The sequence below is a fragment of the Felis catus genome, chromosome B1 (assembly GCF_018350175.1).
Source record: "Felis catus isolate Fca126 chromosome B1, F.catus_Fca126_mat1.0, whole genome shotgun sequence".
NCBI lineage: Eukaryota > Metazoa > Chordata > Mammalia > Carnivora > Felidae > Felis > Felis catus.
The window spans coordinates 118,984,225-119,011,768 of record NC_058371.1 but is presented as its reverse complement, the minus strand read 5'-3'; the positions used below and the strand labels follow the sequence as shown (position 1 = coordinate 119,011,768).

The window sequence follows — 27,544 nt, the reverse complement described above, 5'->3', positions numbered from 1 at the left end:
TCTCACGGTACATGAGTTCGAGCCCCGCGTCGGGCTCTGTGCTGACAGCTCAGAGCTTGGAGCCTGCTTCAGCTTCTATGTCTCCCTCTCTTTCTGCCCCTCCCCTCCTCACACTCTGTCTCTCTCTCTCTCAAGAATAAACAAACATTATGGGGCGTCTGGGTGGCTCAGTTGGTTGAGCATCCGACTTCCGCTCAGGTCATGATCTCACACTCCATGAGTTCGAGCCCCGTGTCGGGCTCTGTGCTGACAGCTCAGAGCTTGGATGGATCCTGCTTCAGATTCTGTGTGTGTCTCTCTCTGTCCCTGCCCTGCTCATGCTCTGTCTCTCTCTGTCTTAAAAATAAATAAAAACATTTAAAAAAATTAAAAAAGAATAAACATTAAAATTTAAAAAAAGCAAACATCTACTCAATAGGGTTATAATTCTAAAGATCTTAATATTCTAGTAAATATAAATTTGTGAATCAGTCACTTTGCTCACGTCATTGGTACAGCATGAATCACTCTACCTAGTAACTTGTTAAGTATATTCTGATCCATTGGATTTTGAGGTATTGAATGGCAGAAACTGTAGTTAGTTCATATTTGTATTTCCTGTCCCCATGCCTGCTTGGCCCAGAGAAGACAAACAGATATTTGCTAAAGTTAAATGTTTCATTCTGAACTTAGAAACAGTAAGCCAGAATTTCATGACAGCAGTTTGTAGCAGCAACAATGTCAGGTGGAGGCCCCATTACAGAGTAGGGGAATAGGGTTTCTGTCTTTCAGTGAAAACAGAGGTTAATGTGGCTAAGGAAGGTACCCGCCTTCTCTGTCCACTGGTGTTGTCCATTTCTTGAAGGGAGGCTAAAGTCAATGGTGGCCTTCTGATATCAATTTTTTAGGGCAACAAACCAAAGCCTTCGGTGAGATACCAAGGATGCAACAACAAGGATGAGATAACAAGCTGCTGCCTGGTAAGTAAAAAAAAGCCACAGGCAGCGTGCACTTTCAGCACGTGGTTGTTCTCCAGCCAGTGGGATCTGATGGTTCTCAGCATCTTGGTGGTGCTAACGTAGCCCACAGTAGACACAGCCTCTGGTGTTCGAGAACTAAAACACAAACAAGAAAAACACGCTCTGGACACTCAGTGTCCTCTGAGGGCTACTCACCTGGCGGTCTCCAGCGCAGGAAGAGTGGGAGACGGGCTAAAATATCTTCCGGGGGAGCCTGGTCCAGCCGCGAGCGCGCATCGCCCCAGGCGGAGCCGGAGGCTGTGAAATACGCTTATATCTGGGCCCTGGGCGCGCCGCGGATTTCCGAGGCTCCGCCTTCTCTGCACGCGCGGGGCGGCCTTGTGGAGGGAGGGCCGTCTGGTCCGGCGGCGCCTGAGTAATACCCTGAGCGAGCCCGGGAGGGGCCCGGCCCCAGGCGGCCGCCCCACGTGCCCTCCGCCGGGTCGGGGTCTGGCGGCGCGCGGCCTTCTCGGGCGGGGGTGCCCGGCGGGCCACCCGCCCGCTTGCCGAGATGTCGCGCCTCACCGTCGTGTTTCAGTCGTGCGTTCTGGCTGGGCGGCCGGCTCCCGGTGCCGGGACGAGCGCGTCTCCCCCGGGAAACTCGCAGGAAAGGCCGCCCAGCGAGCGCGGACCCCGGCGGTGACCAGAACTCTGGAGAGGACGCGCAGCGCTGGCTTTTCTGGAGTCGGGAGTGCAGGCCCGACAGCCAATTACGAGGTTTAATGTTCCCTAAACCCACTAATACACTTCGGGTTTTAACTCCACCTTTCAGCCGTGCTTTTCGAAGTGTCTTCTCCGATGCGGTGGGAAGATAGCATTCTCCGTTTGGGCGGCCAGTTAGGCGGGATTAAAGACTTGTCCTTCCCCCTTGTATCGCGTCTTTAACAGGAGCCCTTCTTACCGCGTTGTTGTAGATTTGAACATTCCCATCAGCAGTTTCTTTTTCCATTAAAACTCCCTTCCATTTCTGTGTCTTCCTTTTCTGTATGTCTCCGGCTCCAGGTAAGTGTGTGTATATATGCGCGCGCCCCTTTCGGGGTAATTTTCATTTCCTTCAGAAATAAAAATGGTCTTACCTAATTTTCACTTCTTGGCTCAATTTTAAGCACCGCTTTTCAAGCAAGGGGGACAATGTCAAGTTAATATCTCCAGCAAATAAAAACCACTCATTCTTGTCTCTCAGCCTCCTTTGTGGGCAGGACGGATGAACCTACGTTCTGCACAGTAAACTTCAGGGCATCTAAAGTGATTATTACTGTATTTTCCTAAGTCGAATTCTTCCTCTCCTAAGGACTGGGGAAGTTTCTAGTGGTATCCAGCTTCCTCTTACCACAGGAATGAAATACAGTTTTCCTTTTGTTTCAGTCATATGATCTTCATCGACACATCACCCGATTTGAATAACACGACTTTGGAGAGGAACACTGAACTTTTTAGTTAGGTTTTACCTGCACTTTTATTGTTTATAATGTTTTATAGTTTATAGTTAGATGAGAGCATGCAGTCTGAAGAAGCATTTGTTAATTAGAATTCATTTTCAAGAATTCATCATTTGTTTATTTAGAATTCATCTGTCATAGGTATACACACACCCGTATACTTGCTCACAGCATGAAGTACTTCATAACATACTTGTAAGTTTCCTTGTTCCACTACTCCACTTGATAAGAAGTTACAGCATTTTGAATATGATACACCAAAAACAAAACACAAAACAAAACAAAAACCCAAGTCATTTGGCCCAGCTCCCTTATTTCACAAACCAGAATACTAAAATCTAACATATGTCCGGTGACTTGGTCTAGTCACAAACCAAGCGTTCTGTGATGCCGTTGTGGAAACCTGGTCCAGAACCCCAAAACAAATCCTGTATCAATGGACTCTTTGGGAATGCTGGTCAAAATATCCTTTGCTGTCAATTTTAACTTTTTTTCATCAATCACATAATACTCTTCCTCGCACATAAAATGTTATCCTCTCAATGTCCATTTCAAAATTTTCCTTGTTAATGTTAATATTAGTTGTTAATTAAGTTTCTAAGAGGAAAGACTAAGAATAACTGCTCATTTATTATCTACATGTGCATCATACCATTTGGTCTTTTGAAGTAGCAACAAGTAAAAAACAAACATAAAACCCTAAAACTAAAATAAAAAGAAAAAACTTCCTAATAACCTCTTATACAATTATCATCCATGAATTTGCTTAAACTTTTTCTGGAAAAAAGATTTTTTAACCATTTCTTATTGAATTATGATTAACATACAATGTTGTATTAACTCCAGGTGTAAAACATAATTGATTCAATAATTCTATACATTATTCAGTGCCCATCATGATTAAGTATAGTCCCTATACAACATTATTATAATATTAATGACTGTATTCCCTATGCTGTACTTTTCATCTCTGTGACTTATTTTATAACTGGAAGTTTGTGTTTCCTAATTCTCTATTTCACCCATCCCTTGAAAATTTTATTTTCTTTAATTTTGTTTCCTGTTATATGATTCATTTATATTTATGTATCCAGAGACTGTTTCTAAATTTCATGTCCTCTTACTGTTAACCTGGCATTTGGTGAAAAAAATCTACACTTAATCTATATTCAAACTGAAAATACTGCTGGTTCACTGTAAGTTTCTTAGGCCCATGCCAATGTCATTATTTATTTTAATAAAGATTTTTTAGTTAAACTAAGAAAATAGTACTCAATTATGAGTGGTAACATCTGTTAAATATAAATACTTGATGATTATTTTTCTTTTATATAACAGATTAACAATATAGTTCTGAATCTAAACTCTTTTTTAATGTAAGTCACTGAAGCTAAATTCTTTCCTATCTTGTGTTCATTTATGATGGTGTAAAATTTTAAAATTAGAGTCCATGTACAGACCAAGCAGAATTATACGAAATATTTGAATATTGGGAAATAGAAGTAAAATACAAATACTTTTTTCTTAAAAACCTTCCATTTTTCATATTCACATTTTAATTTTATATGTTTACAAATTGTGGTTGATGTTAAACCTCTTCATTTGCAGTGAGTTCATTATCTTTTATGTCGTCTACCTATAATGATTTCAGAAGAGGTTAGAAAGAGATTAATATATTTAAAGAATCTGACTCTTGTGAGCAAAGACATCATAAAAAGGGCTTGTTTTCATTAATAGGCTGTTAATAGGAGAGACATGATGGGTGAGTTTTCTTTGTAACCAGGTTCACTGTGGACAGGAAGAGCCTGCCTTCCCAGCAAGGAGATTTTAAAATCACAAGCTCCAGCCTCCATCAATGATGACAGGATTACCTGTTACGTAGGCAGACTGCAGTGACAAACACAAGGAGACAGAACAATTAACCAGGTTTAACACAGGTTGTGTTTCTTCAATTTTTCCATGACTCAGAAACCTAAACAATGTACTCTCATGGTAACAGGAAATCTCACACAACAAATAGATTTTAGGAATAATCTGAATTACATTTTGGATGATCTGAAACTGCTGCATGTTCTTGTGATCTAGAGTTACCTGGCCTCTGGCTAGTGTTTTAGCACATGTCACGTTCTAAGCAGATGTTCGGTCTCAGAATCAGAAAATTAAGCTCAGTGATATGCAGCCATTCCCTAAACTAGGATAAAGTATAAGCTAAAACAGTACATTTTCATTTTGAAATTCAGAACTATTCTAAAGCAGCTGAGTTTTATGCCATTAATAAACTTTTGAATGTCGTCAAGTGTGTTAGTCATAAAGTGGTTGTGTTAATTACCAAACAGAATTTTTTGTGGAAGATATTGTATTTTTAGTTGATAAAAATACATAGGTGTTGTCAGAAGCTGAGGCACAGTAAATGTGTTTAAAAAATTTATATGAATAATTATTATATCAAGCTATGAAAAAATATTCTATACTAGTTTCAGGTATCCAAATCTGTACCAAACTAAGGGAATTAAAAAAAAATTACTATTTTTTGCACAGAATTTTGCACTTTCCAAAGAAATAAATCTGAAGTAAGCCTTGTGGTAGAGGTTTAAAAATCTTTTAACTTAAACATAGATGTTAAATTCGTGTTCTTATTTTTAAGTTTATCTGAAGCCTGACACAATGGAAGATGCAGGAAGGAAAGACATCACAGTATGAGTACAGACCTTTTTAAAGTTCAATCTATGAAAACTAATCACATACTGTAGGTAAACTATCATCAACTCCCCAAAGGTTTTTTAAAAAGCAAACTTTCTGTTATACATATGGACGCCTTGGGGCTCCTCTAAAAGTCTAAAGGTCTTTTTATTGCACATTTCAAACCAGAACATTTCCAAATATTTGGTAAACTTAAGTTCTGGCTAAACAAGGACAATTTAGCTTATCAGCAGTACCCCCCAATTCAAATGAACTCTTCTGCAGATACAGATTCAGAGAAACAACAAAAGCCAATGAACTTGTTCCATTAGTAATTTGTTTAGCAATTTCCCAGCTACTAAAAACTGCTGTTAACAGTCCTGAGAAGTGGTAACTTTGGTCACTAACATTTCAACCACTATTTGTTACATTCACCAACTAGCTGGTGTGCAAGTTACTGTAAAGAAGAGCTAACAGATCAGTAACACACCTCCTCACTCCTGCCTACCCCCGCCCCCATCTTCCTCTCATCTCAAATGCTGCAGTTCCCTCCTCATGTAATATTCAAATACATCCAACAGAGGGGGGTGTTTTTGTACTCTTTACCTTATAGTTTCTGCTTTCCTAGTTGCATGCCATTTAAGAATATGCAATAGCCATTAAGGAAGAAATTGATTACTAAATAGGTGCAAAACAGAATGAGATAGAATTGGGATTTCCATATATGATAAACAAGAATTCACAGGAAAAAACCAGCCAGTGGGATTGTCCTAATTAAGTCACCAGTAAAACTAAAAACACCAAATGCCAATTCTGTGTATTCTAGACACAACTAAATCTGGTTAACTCTCTCCCCCTTTCACCTGAAGCTCTCATAATTTTGGGGGTTCCTTTGCTTGACTTACATTTAATTCGACTTTCCCCAATTATAATTTTTCAAAGCAACTGTCTCTCATAAAATTGAGCAATTTATTTTTTCAATCTTCCATGTCATTTGCTACAAGATTTAGTGACACATAGAGTTGAATAAGGAAGAGTTGGTGGCTCAGATCAAAGTGGCCTTTCTTTGAGCAAATTAAATTAGAATTTATCCCTATCTTGTAAATGCAACCTCTTATATATGTTGCAACTCTCTAAAATGACATTATTTTGATAAGCAAATCGTGGCCAAATGAGGAATAATGAACTCCCTGGGAAGAACAGTGCTTACTTCATCAGAAGCCAAATACACACAGAGGAGGGCTACTTCTTCTGCGGTTGCAAATCTTCCAGTCTTCTGTCTCTTCAGGAAAGAGCTCAGTGCCTGAGATCAGAAACCATACCAGATATCAGTGATAGGAGGTGAAGTCTGAATTCACCTGCAACTCCTTCAGGAAGTCCGAGGCAAGAGGAATCTATAGAGTTACCATTGGCTTGCTGCCTTGATTAATCATGTATGATACATGATACATGAGAATATCATTAATTGTGGACCAGGTAGCACTAGAATGACTTCCAAGCTACTCAAACTAGTAAAACCTATAGACACTGTGTCTATAATAAAACCTGTAGATACTGTGTCAGATCAAAATACATATTAAAGAGGAGAGCTTTAAAAAAATTTTTTTTGAAATTGTGGTAAAATACACGTTATTTACCATCCTAACCATTTTTAAGTGTATAGTTCAGTAGTGTTAAATACATTTACGTTATTGTGCAACAAATCTCTAGAACTCTCTTCGTCTTGCAAAACTGAAACTCTGTACCCATTAACCAATAGCTCCCTGTTCTCTCCTCCCCCAGCTCTTGGCAGCCGCCCTCTGTCTGTCTCTGAATTTGTCTACTCTAGGTAAGGAAGAGGACATTTTTCAACCAGAAGATTTAATCACATTTAAAATAGTAGATATACCTCTTCAGGATTTGGTCTGGCTTGTATTCTTTCTTGTAGAGATGGGGTATCAACTGTTCCTAAATCAAAGGGGGACATTCAGCTTGGTTAATTACTCAAATTGAAAAAGAAGTTGACAAACTTTAAACTTCCTTTCCACATGATACATCAATGAAATCCTTTCCCATGACTTACAATGATAATTTCACCTCCGTGTTTAGGATTTCTAAAAACACAGACCATAGGGGTGCTTGGGTGGCTCAGTCGGTTAAGCATCTGGCTTTTGATTTCAGCTTAGGTCATGATCTCATGGTTGTGAGATTGAGGCCTGCATCGGGCTCTGTGCTGGTAACACTGAGCTTGCTTGGGATTCTCTCTCCTCTCTCTCTCTGCCCCTCCCTCCCTCCGTCTCTCAAAATAAATGAATAAACATCAAAAACACACACACAGAGACCATAATTCTTTGTGACATTAGGCAAGGACTCTGGGTGAGTCACACAAGCATCCCCAAGATATATTTTAGTCACATTATACTGCATGACACTTTATGGATTTTCAGCACTTTTACATGTATTATCTCAGTTACTCCTCACAACAACCCTGAGATGTAAATACAGCCATATAAATACTTCATCAGTGAAAGAACCTAGGTTGCCTTAATGATCCCCAAACCATTCTTTGCTGTCAGGTTCACTCTGGGGATCCTCAGACAGGGCCATGCCTGTCACGGTCCTCAGTAATTAGATGGCTCGACATTTTCTTCATTATCTTGCCTATTTTCATTGGTTTCAAATTCCTATTTTTAACCACTGTTTCATGTTTCTCATAAAAAATATAATTTGAATTATCTCACTTAAAGTAAGAATGACACTAAACATTTGAAAATCCCGCTTGGTTCAGGCTCCTACAGAGCAACTTTCCCAGAGTTTCTGTCAATTTTTGTAATCTGTAAATTCTGTTTAGAGGGCCTTTTGGCGGGGGGTGGGGGGTGCTGACAGTACTCTGGGCAACCACATGGTATTTCTAAGGTCATAAAAAATGATCTTAAAGTCATATCCTCTGCTCCTGAGAGTGCCATAGGGATGATGTTTACTAGGAAATCATTTATTTTCTTTAAAAAAAAAAATTATTTTTTTAAGTAATCTCTGTACCTGCCTTGGAGCTTGAACTCACAGTCTCAAGATCAAGAGTTGCATGCTCTATCGACTGAGCCAGCCAGGAGCCCCAACCATTTCTTAATTTTAGCATCATTTGTCATTTCTCTGGAGAGGGTGGAAATCTTCAAATTCAGAAAGTTCTGGCTCCTTTGTGTTTACACCCTTTCTTTAGCTTACCTGTTTCCTCTCACATTTCATCATAAGTGGGCAGCACTTTTGACACTCAGGGTAGAAACTGTCTTTACTAGAAATGGTCACCTGGTTCATTAGGAACATTTTCTACCTTCCACATTACTGCAGGCAATAATGTTGATAAACTTTCTGAAACCGTGTAACAAAGATTCCCTTGTACCCATCTTCTGGTAATATTTTCCTCACTTGCCTCGTCCATAGCCTCCTTACAGTCCCCAGTCCTACCAACAGTATGCTCAAGACGTTGTAAGCTTTCATTGAACAATGTCCTCAAAATCCAGTTTTAAAATACAACTTTGACAGCTTCCTACCACTCAGGCGAGGGAGCATCATGTCTTTCATATGGCTGGTATTAATGGTTATTAAATGAAACTATAGAGCAAGCCTATGCCTTGTACTTAATTCCATTGTCTCAACTCTACTGCGTCCAGGGCACGGACCACATAGCATGTCATAGTCTACAAAGGCTGGTGTTGAAGAGTGTGACTATACCACCAGCAGCACTACCCCAGACACACTCACTCCTTGTCAGGTTTTCTGCTGTGACTGGCTCATGAGTCACAGCTCGTTCCTTGTCCCACACAGGTTGATAATATATTTTCCAAACTTCTGAAAAGTCCAGCTGCTAAAACAACCACATTTTCCAAATCATTTTTCCATTTTTTCCACTGGGTAAATGGCACCAGAAATAGCTAGAGTCAAGTATCACCAGCGTGTATGTTAAAACCCAGTGAAACTGTCTCTTCTGTATCCTCTTCTTTCTTGGTGTTACCTATGTTTACATTTCTAATCCAAGAAAAATTAAACAGAATACCTCCGTCATGGAAATTCTGTAGCTTGAAAGGTATTTCACATTCCTCTTTTAAACTAATGAGTTAGTGTTTTTTAACCTGAGGGGAGACCATGGTGGATTATATAAAAATCTCATGCGGAACTTTCCAAACTACACACAATTTTCCCCATCAACTCTTCCTCCAAGTTCTGGCATGCACTTCCGGTTTTGAAAAGTTCCATACGTAACTGAAATGCTGCTTCTCCCCAACCCCCCAGTACCAGTTGTGAACCACTGAGAGCAAGCTTGATTCTGGATATGTGATATTTAATTCCTTTTTAGAGAAGAAGTTAATAATTCTTCTTAGGCAACCTGTATTCATTTTGGGTCAGTGGAACCAGGTGAAAGGGCATATCTGTTTAATAGACATACCCATAGTCATTAAGAAAATGGGAAGTTATTCCTACAGAATAAGTTATAGAATGCTTTTGTTTGGACAGACTGAATGTCCTTTCTACTAATAATAAGTTCTTCTTTTCTTCTTTCCTTTATATGAGAGGTCAGCATGCATCCTGGTAAAAAGCCAGATAGGAAATATTCTTAGTTTTGAGAACCATTTGGTCTGGCACAACTACTCAACTCTGCCTGTAGCCATACATGTGGCAAACTAGGTGTGGGTGTGTTACAATAAGACTGTGTTTACTAAACAGGTGACGGGCCAGATTCCACCTGCAGGTCATAGTTGGCTGATCCCCTTTTTATAGCATAAAGGAAGGTGTTAATCTCTCCTTTTTGGTTGTGGGTCAGCCCAGGTGATTTACAAGCCTCAGTAGCTCCCTGTGTTTTGGGAGGCTCCTCTTACCTTCTTCCTGGGGTCCAGTGAACACGGTCTACTTTTCATCTTTCGCCTGACAAGGTCATCTCTGGTCTACCTCCAAAACACCAAGCTCTGGTCAGTTATCTTGGCCACGAGATTTGGAGTTGTTCCACACACGTGTGAATACCATTTAAACCCTCTGCATCTGTGGTTCATTCCTAATGACTGAGAATCTCATTGCCAACATACCGTTGGGCTGTTATCTTAGCCTAGACCCTTTTTCATTTGAGTTTTTCCCAATGACAGGACACAATATAGCATGTGGTAAACAAGCTTCTATGCATATGTTTCACAGTGCCAACCAGGGTTCAGAAAGGACAAGTGCACAGCCCTTTTGTGCCTACCTCACCTGGACACACACAGTTGCACCTGATGCCCTGCTGGATGAAGTCTGCAGCCACAGACTTTGTGAGGCCAATCACGGCCGCCTTCGTGGTACTGTACACGCATCTGTTCACAACTCCTGAGGATGAAAGGAAGGTTTAACCATTGAAGGAACAAAAAAATCTCCTTTAGAAAGGGAACACAAATTACTGTCCTTGGTACCTACTGTCATACTTCCTCCCATGCCATCCTTTTTAAAGTTTGATTCAGGGGGCACCTGGCTGGCTCAGTCGGTTGTGTCTGACTCTCGATTTAGGTTCTTGAGTTTGAGCCCCGCGTTGGGCTCTGCACTGACAGCACAGAGCCTGCTTGGGATTCTTTCTCTCTCTCTCTCTCTCTCTCTCTCAAAATAAATAAATACACTTAAAAAATAATAAAATTTGGTATCAGGTTTTCTCCTTTCCTGGGGCTAGTTTCTGAGTGTGGGAAAATAAGATCATTACTGGCCCAACTCAGTTGAGACCTAGGTGTTGAGATGCTGCATTTAGGTAACGGCAATGGTCTTAGGTTTTCATCGTCAGTTGGTCGAACACTTGGGCAGATTCCAAAAGACACGAAAGGACAATCAGGGTAAAGAACAACAAAACAAAAACCAAACCAAAAAGTCAAGGGGCCGAGGCATTTCTCTACCTTCCTCTCTTCGTGCAGGCTCACTGTGTGTTCTTGCAAAGAGAAAGAATGTTATCTCAGCAGTAGTGATTTCATTTTAAACTCACAAACCCATCTGCCAGACTGTGACATTTGACATTATTCCAGATGGCACTGCGATCCTGGCTCTTCAACTTGACCTCTTGTTTAGGGCCCAGATCCACCGTCTTTGTGAAGCACTTCCCAAATTGTTACCCTCCCCCATATCGTGCCAGTACTTTGCACAAACCTGTGTTGTAATATTATCATGCTATAGAAGATCTACATCTGCCTGACTCTCTTCCTTTTGCAGTGTGAGTTCTTTTGGGCAGGGACACACAGTGTTCAATACATCTTTTTTGGTTAATTAAATGGGTAAATATTTCCTTCTTCCAACTTGATTTCCATTTCCATATCCACTGGAAGGGATTAGAGGAAGGGCAAATGAAACCAGACTTATTTGTTACAATTGGTTTACATCTAAGGCAGAAAGGGCTGTTAGAAGGGAGCTTAATAACAATTTTTTAATTAAAAAAAATTTTTTTTTTCAACGTTTATTTATTTTTGGGACAGAGAGAGACAGAGCATGAACGGGGGAGGGGCAGAGAGAGAGGGAGACACAGAATCGGAAACAGGCTCCAGGCTCCGAGCCATCAGCCCAGAGCCTGACGCGGGGCTCGAACTCACAGACCGTGAGATCGTGACCTGGCTGAAGTCAGACGCTTAACCGACTGCGCCACCCAGGCGCCCCAATAACAATTTTTTTAAAAAAGTGGTGTTGAAATTATGTGTGGGTTTTATAATCCCTGCTATGTTTGTTCCGGAAACCCATATAGGTCATAAAGTTTTTGGAGTATGTGCATCGTGATTCCCAGAGGAAGACGGACCTTACCTTTGAGGCTAGAAGCCACAGAGGACATGTTGATAATGTTGCCAGATTTCTGTGCAAGCATCTGCCAAAACAAAAACAAATTTAAAAAATGCCACTCTGCAAGATAAAAATAATAGCTCTTTAAAAGATTTGCATTTACTTATGGTTTGCAGAACCATCTTCTTAGCTATTAACATTAAGCACGGTTAAGCGTCTTAACAGCCTCACCCAGTCACTGCTGGGAGTTGATGGCATGCTGACGCACTCACTGGCAGGAACATTTCCCAGGGGGATTACTGCCTTCCTTTGGCACAGGAGCATCAGCAAGACCAAGGAGAAACTCTGAGCTGAATGGAAGGTTAATGAACATTAATTATTACTTTGTACTCCCGATGTTGGAAAATTCTTACTTTATTCAACATTTATTTGTTGAACACCTACTGTGCTAGGTCCAGGAGATACGAAAATAAATGACACACTCTCTGCCTATGGAGAGCTGCCAGGGGACTGGGGGGGCTGACATAACCAGCATCCAACAACAGTGGAGACCTCCACAGAGAGGGGTCGGTGGTGGGAAGGGACCAAATTAGGCTTCAGGACACTCAGAGGAGGACTCCTGAGGAGGAAAGAGGTGGGCTGATACTACCCCCCCAACCCCCCCTCCAGGGAGGAAAAAGCATTTATTTTTTATTTATTTTTTTAATTTTATTTTTAATTTTTTAAAATTTACATCCAAATTAGCTAGCATGTAGTGCAACCATGATTTCAGAAGTAGATTCCAGTGATTCATCCCGTGTGTAACACCCAGTGTTCATCCCAACAAGTGTCTTCCTTAATGCCCCTTCCCCATTTAGCCCATCCCCCCTCCCACAACCCCTCCAGCAACCCTCAGTTTGTTCACCATTCTTATGAGTCTCTTCTGTTTTGTCCCCCCTCCCCATTTTTATATTATTTTTGTTTCCCTTCCCTTATGTTCATCTGTTTTGTCTCTTACAGTCCTCATGAGTGAAGTCACATGATTTTTGTCTTTCTCTGACTAATTTCACTTAGCATAATACCCTCCAGTTCCATCCACGTAGTTGCAAATGGCAAGATTTCATTCTTTTTGATGGCCGAGTAATACTGCATTGTATATATATGCCACATTTGCTTTATCCATTCATCCATCGATGGACATTTGGGATCTTTCCATACTTTGGCTATTGTTGATAGTGCTGCTATAAACATGGGGGTGCATGTGTCCCTTCGAAACAGCACGCCTGTATCCAGTGAATAAATGCCTAGTAGTGCAATTGCTGGGTCTTAGGGTAGTTCTATTTTTAGTTTTTTGAGGAACTTCCATACTGTTTTCCAGAGTGGCTGCACCAGCTTGCATTGGAGGTGGGCTGCTTTTTGAAAACTGGAGTGTAATTCAGAAAAATAAAAGAGAAAGGTGTTTTAAGGAGTGAGGGCCACATGTATAAAGGCTCTAGCACAGAGCTGGGAGGAAGGGATGGGTCTGGCTGGAATGCCCGGAGTGGGAGGTGTGAGGCTGCAGAGGCCAACAGGGGCTAAATTTAGGAATTTGGGCTTTACCCAGGAGGCAATGTGGTGGTGACAATGAGGGGCTTAATGCAGAGAAGTGGCATGTTTAGATTTGGGGAATTCTAAGATTATAGTGGCACGACATAGAGGAGACCACTGGAAGGTGATACAGTGATTTCAGAAAGGACTGAGAAAAGCTGAGATGCAGCAATGTCTGTGAGTTATGCAGGGGGAGGTTGAGGTGGTAAGGGCAGGACGTGGTAAACAGTTACATGAAGTGAGGCCTGCCTCCCTCATCGAGGGCAGTGCTTCCTAAGAACACCTCCCTCAGAATTCCCCCATTCCAAGTGTGAAGGTCTGAAGAGGAGGGTTTGGGGCTGTTTTGTTCTCCTAGACAGGGTACACAGTAGGTGGTCAAACACTGTGATGAATCAAAATCTCTTGAGGGGCTAATTTAAAGTGCAGATTGCTGGGCCCTGCCCCTGACGTAAAGGAATATATAAATGAAAACCTGCTATGAATTAAAAATGTTTTCATATACATTTATACTTATAATAAGTATAAGTGTACGTGTATAATAAGTACGTGTGCTTTCAGGGCATGGAGGTATGTGCAAGAGTGTGGGTACCCATGAAGAAGTGAGACATGGAGAGAATCCCTACTCGATGGGCACTACCTTCTCATTGACATCAGAAGCTCGGAGGATGGCTGTAAAGAACAAGGTTGAGTGGGGGGAATGGTGGACACAGAGAGTGGTGAAGAGTTAAAACAACTGCTGAGAGGAAATGGAAGACCACCACCAGAGAACAGAGGAAGGAAAAGCAGGATATCCTGTGCCATGAAAGTCAAGCAAAGAATGAGTTTCTAAGAAGAAAAGAGTCTCAATAGTCAGGGTAGGGAGAGAAGTCACTCCTGCTGGGGTGAGATTCTCCAGTAGCTTTCAGTCAGAGAGGCATAGGGATGGGGGTGAGTGACTGGATGGTCCAGGGATGTGGCTGCCAAGATGGCAGATCTCCCCATGGTATTCTCCGGACTTTCTGTTTTGATACTTAGTTACTGTTTGTTCTCAAGAGCAGAGAATCTATATACAACAACCTAAGGCATTGTGTTGGATGGATTAAAGGGTACAGGGGAGGCTGAGGTGACCTGATCAAGGCAAGGACACAGTAGGGGTGAAAATATTTAACCCCACTTGTTTGTCTATGTGATAAAGAGGATCATAATGAGATGGGGTCTTCACAAAAACGACCAGGAAAATTAGTAAAGTATAATGGTGTTGGAAACGAAGCCTTAACATTATTCTTTCTTATCCAATTTAGCAAATAATCTGTTTTTACTTATTTTTAGTTTTGTTCCAGTTTCACTGAGCTATCATTGTCATACATAATCCATTTTAATACCTATAGAATACATATATTACAGTAGAATACATAACGATGAGCTACTAAGTAAGTTCATTCTCTAATCACCGGAAATGCTATAATTCCTCAGGCAAAACTTCAGAATAGAGTCACCTAGGAGGTGCTAGTGCTGTCCCTTAACATTTGTGCTATCCATTCAGCCAGGTCTGTCTGCTGGATCTAGAGCCCTCGGTCCATGCTCAGCACCCTTTCACGCTGTTTTCTCAACACCAGCTCAGTACCTGCTGGTACGGTGTGGATGCTCTTCCTGGCTCCCCATACAACGTCCTGCTCTGGCAAATATCACTTGGCAAGTATAAAGTGAAGTGCCTGGTATGTAGTAATTCTAGATGGGACTGACCTCCCAGAAGCTCAGGCAGGGGCTAAGAAAGAGCTCTGAAAATTTCCTCCAGCTGTTGATCTAGTCAGTCCTACCTACCTAGCTTTTCTATCTCCACTGAACTCAGCTCTTAAACCTGGCAGACCTTGGGTTCTTGGCTCTTTGATGATTCCATGTCTCACCTCTACCTGGACTGACAACCTAGATTCATTTATTCATTCAACAAATACTTGCTACAGCATCTCTATGTACTAGAGAATCTTCTAAGATACAGCAAAGGGGAAAAACCTCCACATATCCAAGACTTCCCTGACTTTGGATTTTGCACTGACTTCTTCTTACAGTATTTTCAGCTTGTTCTTTGCCTTTTGACTCACATTCCAGTTTTGGAACGGTTTTCTGTGTGTGTATCCATGATCAAAAATTTCCTACAAGTGTTCCTATGTCTTGACCACCTGACTTTTCAGATCTGCCTAGACTCCAAATCCTGACTTCCCCTGGAAAGTTCTAACCTGTTGTATGTGCATCATTGTTAATGAACCCAGAAGATCCCAATTAGGGCTGGAAGGGATTGTGTAATCTCTCATCCTCATTTTATTTCTTTACATTTATTTATTTTTGAGAAATAGAGTGAGACAAAGCATGCGCGGGGGAGGGGCAGAGAGACAGGGAGACACAGAATCTGAAGCAGGCTCCAGGCTCTGAGCAAGAGGTCAGCACAGAGCCTGATGTGGGGCTCGAACCCACGAACTATGAGATCATGACCTGAGCCGAAGTCGGACGCTCAACCGACTGAGCCACCCAGGCGCCCCACTCATTTTATTTTTTTAAAGTTAGCCTATTTGTTTTCAGAGAAAGAGAGTGAGCAAGCAGGGGAGGGGCGGAGAGAGGGAGAGAGAGCATCCCAAGCAGGCTCCGCGATGTCAGCGTGGAGCCTGATGTGAGGCTCAATCTTGTAAACCATCAGATCATGACCGGAGATGAAACCAAGTGTTGAACACCTAACTGAGCCACCCAGGTACCCCATCTCATCCTCATTTTAAATAGAACAGAGTACAAGTGCCATTTCCCACGGCACATGGTGAAGTAGGGGCAGAGTTCAGGCTGTGATGCCAGAGTTTGAAATCCAGGGTCAGGTTGGTTACTGTCACTTTAATAAGTGGCACTGACTTCTTCTCACTGCCCATCCCAGTCAATAATATCTCTTGGGATTTTTTACAAATGAGTATTAGTGGCTCATATGGATTATTGTTAAGATGCTTTAAATTATAGGAAAACTCACTAATTTGCAAGTTAGTGTTTGATATTTCAAAAGTTAACATTTACTGACAAGTTTGAATTTCAGTGCCGCTGGACCATACCCCATGCCTGCTCCCTTCACTCATATTTGTCAAGCATTGCAGACATGAAGTGGGCTGTTTTTGCACATGTGATAGTCTTACCCACTATGATCTAAGTTTTCTCCTTTTGCCACAACCTTGGCTTCTCTCCCAATCATAGGTTAAGGATCAGGCTTCAAAAAAATAATCAGGGTTCCAAATAACAGATTCTCATGAACTCCGAATAAACAAAAAAATGAAATTTACATTAAAAATAATTTTGCTAGGGGCACCTGTGTGGCTCAGTCAGTTAAACATCTGACTTCGGCTTGTGTGGTGATCTCATAGTTCGTGGGTTGGAGCCCCATGTCAGGCTCTCTGCTATCAGCAGAGAGATGGCTTCAGATCCCCTGTCTCCCTCTTTCTGCCCCTCTCCACCCCTCTCTCTCTCAAAAATAAATAAACATTTAAAAAAACAATTTGCTAGTCCCATATCCCATGGAACCACTAAGAGATCCTTTCTAAGCACTAAACAAGTAGATTGAAACAAATTCCTTTGTTATGAAGTCAGTTTTTCTAGTTTTCCTTTCAACATTCACCTGGATCCTTCTTCTTTTTTTTCTTTTTTTAATGTTTATTACTTATTTTTGAGAGAGAGAGAGAGACAGGTAGAGAAAGAGGGAGACACAGAATCCAAAGCAGGCTCCAGGCCCTGAGCTGTCAGCACAGAGCCTGACATGGGGCTTGAACCCACGAACGGTGAAATCATGATCGGAGCTGAAATCGGATGCTTAACCTACTGAGCCACCTAAGTGACCTGGGATCCTTTTTGACATTATGTTGAATGTTCAGAGCAAAGCATCAGCCCTGCCTTGCCTTTAAAAAGCTCTTCTCCTGCACTGGGTTGGCAGCATTCAGTACGTCTGCCATCTAATCCAGCCGGGATGGAAGAGAAGAACGGCTCCTCTGCATTTCACTAGGGTTCAGTTTGCAGCCTTGGACTGAGCCGGTTCTGTACGCAGTCAATCCCTTCATTGTCTGAGCCTGTGCTCATTATCGGCTTACAAGTTCATTTGAACTCAATCTTTTTCATATTTACACTCCCCTCTCCGAGAATGCCTAGCGTGTGCTTTTCATCAAAAGGCATGTAATGCTTGTTTGTAAAACAAAATGAAAATTATTAATGAGTTGTGGAAAAGCTGTGGAATTCCAGGGTAGCAGATTCAGGAAGAATGCTCTCTCTCTTTAGCACACACTGTCTCTCACCTCTCTGGTACCTCTGTGGCTCAGTTAAAAACACGAGTGCAAGAAGAATACTCAAGGAACAGAAAAGCAATGAGGTACATCCATCTGACAGCATGTGCCTAGACAATGAAATTCAAGAAGGGGCCTAACCTCCAGGGTTCAAATCCCGGCTCTAACCACTTGCTAGTTATGTGACCTTGGGCAAGTTACCTCACCTCCCAGTTTTATCCTCTGTACAGTGGATGTGATAAAGTAGTACCTACCTTATCCCATTCTTCTGGTCCCATGTGCCTCCTTGCTATCCCTCTCTTTGGGACCCTCTTCCTCATATACCTCAATGGTTAGCTCCCTCATTTCACTTGGATCTCCATGAAAATTTCAGCTTATCAGCGAGGCACCCTGGGCTTTACTGATATCCTAGCTTCTTTTTCTTCCTAGCACTTTTTTTTTTAAGTGTATTTATTTTTGAGAGAGAGTGAGCAAGCATGAGCAGGGGAGGGGCAGAGAGAGGGGAGACAGAGAATTCCCAGCAGGCCCCACGCTGTCAGTGCAGAGCCGGAAGTGGGGCTCAAACTCATGAACCATGAGATCATGACCTGAGCTGCAATCAAGATTTAGACACTCAACCTACTAAGTCACCCAGGTGCTCCTTCTTCATAGTACTTCTAACCACTCCTGGAGTTATATGTTTATTTAATTATGTTATCCTGTCTCACTCCCCCAAAATGAGATCTCTCTCATAGAAGGGACTTATTTTTCTGATGAGTCTTCTGCACCCAGAATGGAGACTTGCATAAAGAAAGTTCTTAATACTTCTTGAATATTTCTTAACTGGAAGGTTAAGTGAGTTTGTATTAAGTGTCTTGATATAAATGTTCAGTATGGGTTAGTCATTGTGGTAGCTACTGTCACTCTTCAGAACAGAAAGGTAAGGGCTCTTTCTGGATGCCCAGTGTGGAGACCTACTTATCATAGTGATGGTGGTCCTTACTTTAGGAAGAAATGCCTTGATCATCAGGTACATGCTGCGGACATTGAGATTCATCGAGAAGTCCCAGTCCTTCTCCTCACAGTCCAGGATGGTTCCATGATGGACAAAACTGGAAGAGGGATTAATCAGTGGGGAAAAATGATCATTTAGGATTTCTGTTGTACTTCCTTATCATTTTATATTGTCATTTATTGACTTAAACCTTATGCAGATTTTAGCAATTCATAGAAACACTTGGTACATTAAGTTAGTAAGTATCCAACAGCTTAAGCTAAATAAATTTATTTGAAAACAACACCCTTCTTTTGAAAGAAAGGCAAAGGCTTGGGGCCACCAAACATAAGAAGCTCTATGGCAAGTGCACAGGAAATAGCAAAAACAATATCAAAAACAAATGAGAACATGATACGCGCCCCGACTCCCATTTCATAAGCAACAGTGCCCTCAGGTGGCATATATTTAACATTTTCAAAAGGAAGTCAAATTGCAAAGGAAAACCATTGTCTCAACAACTCAGGGTAGCAAAGTGATGTTCGTATCATATAGTTCTAACATATTGAGTAAACAAAGCAGAACAAAACAAAACTCTTAAAGCAACTTTCACTTCTTTTCCAGTCACACTCTTCTTTATAAAAAAATTTTTTTTAGTGTTCATTTGTTTTTGAGAGAGAGTGCAAACAGAGGAGGGACAGAGAGAGGGAGACAGAGAATCTGAAGGAGGCTCCAGGCTCTGAGCTGTCAGCACATAGCTCGATACGGGGCTCAAACTCACGAGCTGTGAGATCCTGACCTGAGCTGAAGTTGGATGCTTAACCGACTGAGCCACCCAGGTGCCCCTCAAGTCACACTCTTAAATAACCTTCTCATCCTTCGTATGACAGCAGGAACCCACGCTCTATTTCTATATCCCTTACCTTGCTGAGAATTTAATACGTAGATATTAAAAAACCAGTTCTGCTAAATGATTTTTTTGTCATGGCTCTGAGTATATTCTCATATAAGGGATAAGCAGTTTATTTATGTAGCAGATTGTCATAAATTGTTGGTTTAATATCCACACAGTGTAACCTATGACAAACTATATATATATATGTATATATATATGTGTATACATATATATATATATATACATATATATATATATATATATATATACACACACACAGACACATTTTTTTGGTGCAGAAACATAATGATTAGGAAGAACAAAAATGTATTAGAAGGCTCTGGAATTTTTCCGTCAATGCGGCAGTACAAATATAACAGAACATAAGAAAAGTGGAATGTCACTTAGTTCCTGTGTAAACCTCGGCTGTACTCATCTCTACTGTCTCGCCTGAGCAGGGAAAGTCCCAGCACGAGCTGCTCCAGTTCCAGCCTCTGCTCATTCATACACGGTTCAACACGTTTGGTATCATCTGCGTAAGTTCAATTAAGCCATTCTCTTTGTGCTCTATACAGAGATGCAACACGGAAACTTCTTTTGTTGGGTGGAATTCATTGTCCCAGTAAGAAACACTGAGCTTGGGATGTGTAAAGGAGTTGCTAGAACGCCATGCCAAAAAATTGGGAACACCTGCATTTCAATAAGCTGAGTACTTGGTTTCTGGTAAATATACTTTTCTTTAAAGACACCTACTGGAGGGGTGCCTGGGTGGCTCAGTTGGTTAAGTGTCCGACTTCGGCTCAGGTCATGATCTCACAGTTCGTGGTTCAAGCCCCGCATCAGGCTCTGTGCTGACAGCTCAGAGCCCGGAGTCTGCTTCAGATTCTGTGTCTTCCTCTCTGCCCCTCCCCTGCTCATGCTGTCTCTCTCTGTCTCAAAAATAAATAAAAACATTAAAAAAAAAAAATAAAGACACCTACTGGAAAATGGTTTTTCATTTTATTTTATAAGTCTTAGTGGAGCGTCCACAGCCAGTCCATTGCTGTGAGCCTATGACCAGCCTTAAGATTAACAGGTTTGGATGAATACCAGTTCTCTTGAGACCGTCATTTTCCTTAGGACTCAAGTCCATGTCCGCTTTTTTTTTCCTTAAGTTTATTTATTTATTTTGAGACAGAGTGAGAGAGAGTGCATGTGCATGGAAGCAGGGAAGCGACTGAGAGAGAAGTGGGAGAGAGAGAGAGAGGGGATCTCAAGTGGGCTCCACACTATCAGTGCAGAGCCTGAAGCCCATGTTCACTTCTATGGCTGCCTTATTTGCTGAATCTTACTTGGAATAAAATTTGTCTAAAACCTAACTATATTTCCTAAGAAATATATTATGGTTCATGATGAACAATTATGCCTTACTATCAAAAATTTTTTAAAAGTTTATTTATTCATTTTGAGAGAGTGAGACAGAGCACGAGCCAGAGAAAGGCAGAGAGAGAGGGAGACAGAGAATCTCAAGCAGGCTCCACAATGTCAGTGCAGAGCCTGATGCAGGGTTTGATCTCACGAACCGTGAAATCATGACCTGAGCCAAAATCAAGACTTGGATGCTTAACTGACTGAGCCACCCAAGTGCCCCTTACCAAAACTTTTTAAATAAAAGTCATATAAAACTTTCTGTAAGGAGAGTGAAATGAAAAAGTAAGAATTACCCAGCAACATTAAAGAGAACATCAAGTCTCTCAACTTCATTGGCAAACTGATCAATTTGTTTCTTCTTTGTGACATCAAGGGCCCGAATCTGAATACCTGAAAAACAAAACAAAGTACACAATTTATCTTTACTCATAGAAATGTCTAGCCTTGCAGATTTAGCTGTTCTGAAGTGTGAAGACTGTAGTATTTGTCCAGTTAGACTTCACAGGATTGTCGGCCATTAGTAGGGTCTTACCAATCTTAAGAATCTCATTAGTAAAAATCTTGAAGTCCTCCCCATCTTTTTTTTTTTTTTAAGTAGGCTCCACAGCCAGCATGGGACTTGAACTTATGACCTGACATCAAGAGTCGGAGGCTCTACAGACTGAGCCAGCCAGGTGCTCCACCTTGACCTCTATAGTAGATGCTTCTCAGCAAACCAGCAGCAATACCTGCAAGTGGGCTCATTCTAGTCCCGTCTTTCAACCCAGAGGTTGAATCACTGCTACAGTGATGCTGAATTCTGTCTGAGGGGGAAGGACAGGGGCAGTGGGATACGAGATGGTTTCTATTTGTGCATTTTACCTTTATGTCAATTGTATTATCGACTAGAAATGACTTTGCGGATCACAGGTACCATCACTTATTTCTGGACCAAATTCCAAGAAGAAATGACAGGCCACAAGAAGGGATGAAAACACTAGCCATGAGAGATTTGGCATGGGGTCTGAGGCAGACACACTGTACTAGCTACTAAAAAAATATGCTCTAATGCTTTCATTAAGCAGCAGTCATAATTTTTATGATTTAAAAAATACATGGTTTATTATTCTATTCTTCCCTTTTGGATATAGAAAAGAAAGATTATAAATAAAGGGAGGACTAGAATGGAATTTCAGAAGGACTTTCCTTTCCTCTGTGCTTTTCTACGACAGCAGCTTCCCTTAGATTTGTTGAAATGATAACTCAGTCTAATTCAGTTAACTAATTCAATGAACTAAATTATGTTTGATCATGCAACCTATTCTATTTTGCTGAAACAGTTAACTTTGAAATGAGTTCTACGTTCTGATTTCTTTCTGAGTAATGCCAATTAAAGCCCTTTGATGTCGGAGTTAGGTTCGGTGTGGTACAGTAAGGGGCAATATGCACTTGAACAAGTTAATCTCTTATAGTTTCTGATCATGACATGTGATTTTAAGGCTGAGCTGTTTCCAATATGGTGGCCACTAGCCACATGTGGCTGGCTACCAAGCATGGATGGGAAATGCAGCTAGTCTGACCTGAAATGTGCTGTAAATGTAAAATACACATGGATTTCAGAGATTTAGTGTAAAAAATGTAAAATTTTCTGTTGTAATGTTTTACAATTGCATATGTTAAAATTATAATATTTCAGATACATTGAATTAATTAAAATACATTATTAAAATTAATTTCACCTGTATCTTTTTACTTTTTAAATGTAGCCACTAAGAAAATTTACACTTGCACATATGGCTCATGTCATGTGTCTATTGGACAGCGTCTCCCCCAGAGGGAGGCAGAGAAGTGGAAAGTCATCATCAAAAGTTAACGTAACAGGGGCACCTGGGTGGCTCAGTCGGTGGAGCATGTGACTCTTGACCTTAGGGTTGTGAGTTCAAGCTCACCATTGACGAAAGCTTACTTAAAAAAAAAAAAAAGTTAACAACTGTTAAATTTTCAGATGTAATTTTGTAATTGAGTACTGAATCCTTCAACATTTTGGCTAAATAAAAAAAATTTAAGCATACATCTTAAAATTTTGTTTATACATTTAAATGTATAGATTTTTGTCTGTAGGTTCACAGAATACAGATTTTTAAAAAATGTTTATTTATTTTGAGAGAGAGAAAAGTAGAGAGAGGGAGAATGCAAGAGGAAGAGGGGCAGAGAAAAAGGGAGAGGGAATCCCAAGCAGGTTCTGTGCTGTCAGCATAGAGCCCAACACAGGGCTCAATCTCACAAATCATGAGATCATGACCTGAGCTGAAATCGAGAGTCAGATGCTTAACTGACTGAGCTTCCCAGGAGCCCCACACAGAATATAGACGTGATAGCAGAGAAAAATGCTCTAAAAAAGGCCAGCACAACCGAGCAGCTAAGGAATTTTCTTTCAACATGTGAACAATATTGCTTTATAATACCTTGTAGATTCTGAATCCCAAGTTCAAAGTGCTGAGTTGCTTACCAGGGTACTTTTCCAGTTCCTGAAGTTTGGACTCATTGATATCTGTGGCTATGACTTTGGCACCTTCTCTTGCAAAAGCCTGGTAGACACAATGTACAAATAAATCCTTTGTTTATTCGATTTGATTCCATTCTCTTGAGTGGAAAGTCATTTAGCCTTTCCCCCCTTATCTTATTTTCATTGTTTTACCTATAAAATAGGTGGAATTTTAAGCTCTCTACTCTCATTTCACCCTTCCCATTGTTAATAATTTTACCATTAATTAGAACAACATGACATACATTGTGCTTGTCATCTGACTTTGTGCCTGTAAGCATTATCAAATAAAAGAGTGTTTTTAAAAACTAGGACTCTGTTACTGACACCTCTCAAAATACTATTCTGTGATGTGATAGCCTGTATTTCATTTCTGAGCTAGTTCTTATTATTTTCCATTTTTTACTATATCCCAAATAATAAGAGAAAATGCGTTATTTTCACACTTTTTCTCCTAAGACAATATTACTGTTTTCATAAATGTCAAACCATACCCTATTATACTGTAAGTGCATTAATGAGTTCAGGTGTGGGTTATAATCACAAGAAGTTGATGTAAATTAGAAGGTGAAAGTAACCTGATAGTCTTGTATCTCTGGAGTCCTACATCTGAATTGACAATTACAGAAAGCAATACATTCCTGTAGGTCCCCTGCAGTAAATATATCATCGTGCAGAGAAACTGAGGCAGAGAATTAAGTTTCTCAGAGTCCAAGGTTATCACTGATGTCACATAATAAACATGTGAGGCATTCATTCCTTCACTTGCCCTGGGTCAAGGCTAGTGAGTTTTCTTTTTGTAACTTCAGACAACAGAAGCACAAAAGTAAAACAAAACAAAATCAAAGCCAAAAACAACCAAAAACGAGAGCAGAATTAAATAACCATGGGCTGTGTCCACATAATTTAATACCTCAAAAGTTAGTAAGCTAACAAGAAATAATAACTTACTATGGCAGCTGCCCTCCCAATCCCCTGAGCAGCAGCGGTCAGGACGATGATCTTCCCATCAAGTCGACCCATCATGGAACCTGTGGTTCAATCTAGAGACATGTGTATTTAACGGTTTACACTGCAGCATGTGGTCCTGTGCAGTGACATCTAGAATGAACTTAAAGGTAGCATTTCTGTACAGATAGTCCATCAACTGAATTCTCCAAGAATGCTGACTCTAGATACGTAGCTTTGTAAATCAAAAACATTTAGCATAACCCATTGAAGTGATAACTGGCAACAGACAGACATGGGACTTCAACCTACCATTTGGTTTCTTCACTACTTAGAGAAGACAGCCTCTGATACTGATACAGCAGGGGAGGAGTCCTTCCCCTCACTACCACCACTCTCTCTATACACACTTCTTTTGGCATTGTATGTGTCCTTACTACTTGGGGCTGCTTCCCAATTTCTCTGCTATAAATTTTTGTTGGGGTTTGCACTATCAATTGTCCATGGCTTTTCCTTCTCCCTTGGAAAGATTTAGTGGTTGGCCTCAGAGAGTCATTGAACAAAAGAACTGGAAAAATAAAATCATGTCCAACACGCCCATTTTGTAGAGGGGAAAACTGATCTGACTTGCTCGAGGTCACAGAGCCAGTTAATGACAGAACCAGAACTAAGCTCAGTCCTCCCGACTCCTTTGCTATGTGAAATTCCACTCCACAATGCTGCTGATCCTCTCTTAAAGTAGTGACACTTTATCAGATACCATCAGTAATTTGCAAACTGGAGACAGAAATTCTGACATCGGGAAAATAAGATATGCATAAGATATCTGGTGCTTGGATTGTAGATTCTGGGATAAGAGGAATGGCTCATGACGAGATTGGGGGTGGTTAAGAGTCAGATGATGATCAACTGAGGCTGTCTTCAAGGACCTGGGCGTCTTTTCTCACCCTGCTGTACTTCATGGCTGCCTCTGATCTCACGCCAAGTCACAAAATGGCTACTTTGTCGCAAGGCATCTCATCAGCATTCAGGCAAAAAAAAAAAAAAAAAAAAAGGTGGGGGTGGGGGTGGGAAATAAAAGCCAAAAAAGCCTTTCAGAGAGTCCTCACTTTCTGCTCAACAAGGAAGCCCTTGCCAAACATTTCAGCCTACATTTCACTCGCCAGCTCTAGCAGCAAGGGCTAGGAATTTGAGTTTTGTTTTCTGGCCTCTATTAAGAGAAAAGCTGGGGGAAGGGGTGCGTAATTGGGTGGGTACCGAGTGAACTTACTTCAATAGTACATGTACAGATAACCTACACGCTCACTGCTCAATTACCCGCCTAAAAAAATACAGGTAACTAGCTAGTCTTGCCTAAAGGGCTCACATGATCTAGTGCTATCTTTGTGAATATATCTCTGCTGTCTTCTGCCAACCTTGGCATTTTGCTGTAATCAAGCCTTCACACTTTATCTAAGCTCGGAATGCTGAGCGGCCAGTTACTCCTGTGGATAATGGGCACTGAAGGACTGATGAAATGACTGCAACACAAGAAGACATGTATTTTGGAAAGATCACTGGGGCAGACCTTGGGGAGTGGGTGGTTTCCTTGGGAGGGTGCTGCGGGGGCCTGAAGGGCCGAGCTTGAAATAGCAGGGATGGGAAGGGGGGGCTGGATGAGAGAAGCATTTGAGACGTGACACAAGGCCTGGTCACCAGTGCCCTATCTTCGGAGAGATCATGTGGTCTGCGTCCTGCCTCGCGGCCGCGAATTAGGCCTGCGGATTGCAGGTCCAGGAGAGGACCTCGTGGTTCGCGTGGTTCTCGCGGTCTCCGCACGCCCACCCGCACGCCCACCCGCACGCTGTGAGACCTGGGCGCGAGGGCGCACCACCACCAAGGCTGACTCTTTTCTGGGGGACACCGGGCTCTTTCCGGGGCCTTGCGGACCCTCCAGTCACTGCACTGCCTTCCTGCCCGGGTAGGGAGGAGGGGCTCCCTCGTGGTCTGACGGCCAGTTCCCTCTCGTTTTCTCTCACACCAGCATTTCCCCTTATAACTCTCCTGCACGTTTACCTGTCTTGGACTTTTGCTTCTCCGAGGGCCAGACGAACAACCCGCTCCAGGGACCTGCTTAGAGTCCCACTGATACTCTCGGATTAAATCTGCGTTTGTCATGCGCCAGAGAAACTGAGCTTTTACACTGCCTGACCTACTCTGATGCCATGGATTTTCGCTATTTATTTTGTCTTTATTCTTACACGAGTGATACGTTTTCACTTTAAACATGTAACAAGTTGAGAGATATAAGCATATATAGTATAGAAAGTAAGAGAATCCAATCATCTCCACCCCTCCCCCCCACCCCCTCCCCCGAATCCTGGGCGTGGTGTATTAAAAAGCGATTATTTTACACCTCTGTCAATTGCTGGCTTCAGGAACATGACATTGAAGGCACACACCAAAGGCGTCCCTAGGAATCTCTGACACCAGGAGAAAGAAGCACTTACTACTGAACAATTGCTGGAGCACAGAGTAGCCACTTTGCTCACTCCGATATCTCCCCTAGCTAGCCTTGGCTTTCTGGAACCAGATTTTGGGGCTAAAACCTGTTAGAATAAACTACATTATTAAATACAAATGGGTTTATTTGGGAAAATGAGTGCAAACGTGGCCTTAAATGGTAAAATCCAACGTGAAAAGCACATTGAAAAACTAATATACCAGAGTTTCAAACTTGTTAAAAACACACCCTTACCCTGACCTAACTGCTAAGATTAATGTTGAAATAGGTAACTTGCAGAACAAAGCAAAAATCTAAACCTCTTCTTTTCCCAGGCTAAAATTTCATTTAAAAAATATTAGGAAATCTTACTTTAGAGCAGCAAGTGGACGCCGTCCTCCAGATCCCTGTGCGAGCAACAAACTTGAGACCTTTGTGCAGGAGCAAGTCAGGCGCTTAAAGATGCATGTTGGGATTTGTAGTTTCGTTCAGTTTTAAGGAGTCGCACGTTTGTATACTATATATGTATGTGTGCTGCCATCTAGTGGAGCTCATCTAGAACTGCTAACTCCAAGGAGAACGTGAAAACTGGAAAAGCCCCCTTACAGCTTA

The 27,544-nt window shown here is 41.4% G+C and overlaps 2 protein-coding genes across 5 annotated transcripts in view; both read right to left on the bottom strand.

Moving 5' to 3' along the window:
- SLC9B2 (solute carrier family 9 member B2) overlaps positions 1 to 2,394 on the bottom strand; it is a 51,799-nt gene extending 49,405 nt beyond the window's left edge. For all 4 annotated transcript variants that reach the window (XM_003985123.6, XM_019829162.3, XM_045056043.1 and 1 more), the window contains exon 1: positions 1,155 to 2,394. The gene's annotated coding sequence lies outside the window, so the exon portion shown is untranslated. The remainder of the gene's footprint in view (positions 1 to 1,154) is intronic.
- A 134-nt stretch (positions 2,395 to 2,528) lies between these two features.
- BDH2 (3-hydroxybutyrate dehydrogenase 2) lies at positions 2,529 to 27,458 on the bottom strand. Its single transcript, XM_003985122.5, has 10 exons — positions 27,305 to 27,458; positions 24,454 to 24,545; positions 23,467 to 23,545; positions 21,272 to 21,368; positions 18,683 to 18,791; positions 11,885 to 11,945; positions 10,331 to 10,444; positions 7,005 to 7,063; positions 6,327 to 6,419; positions 2,529 to 4,324 (listed from the first exon to the last, which is right to left on the bottom strand). The coding sequence occupies exons 2-10, from the start codon at positions 24,526 to 24,528 to the stop codon at positions 4,271 to 4,273; spliced, it is 741 nt and encodes a 246-aa protein (XP_003985171.1). The 5' UTR covers positions 24,529 to 24,545; positions 27,305 to 27,458; the 3' UTR covers positions 2,529 to 4,270.
- Positions 27,459 to 27,544: the final 86 nt, after the last annotated feature.

Coding starts and splice junctions, on each gene's coding strand:
- BDH2 (XM_003985122.5), bottom strand. CDS start 24,528: ATGATGGGTCGACTTGATGGGAAGATCATCGTCCTGACCGCTGCTGCT. Junction 11,946..18,682: donor TCAAGGCATTTCTTCCTAAA/GTAAGGACCACC, acceptor TTGTTTTGGCAG/ATGCTTGCACAGAAATCTGG. Junction 4,325..6,326: donor TGTATTTGGCTTCTGATGAA/GTAAGCACTGTT, acceptor TTGTCACTGCAG/TCTGCCTACGTAACAGGTAA.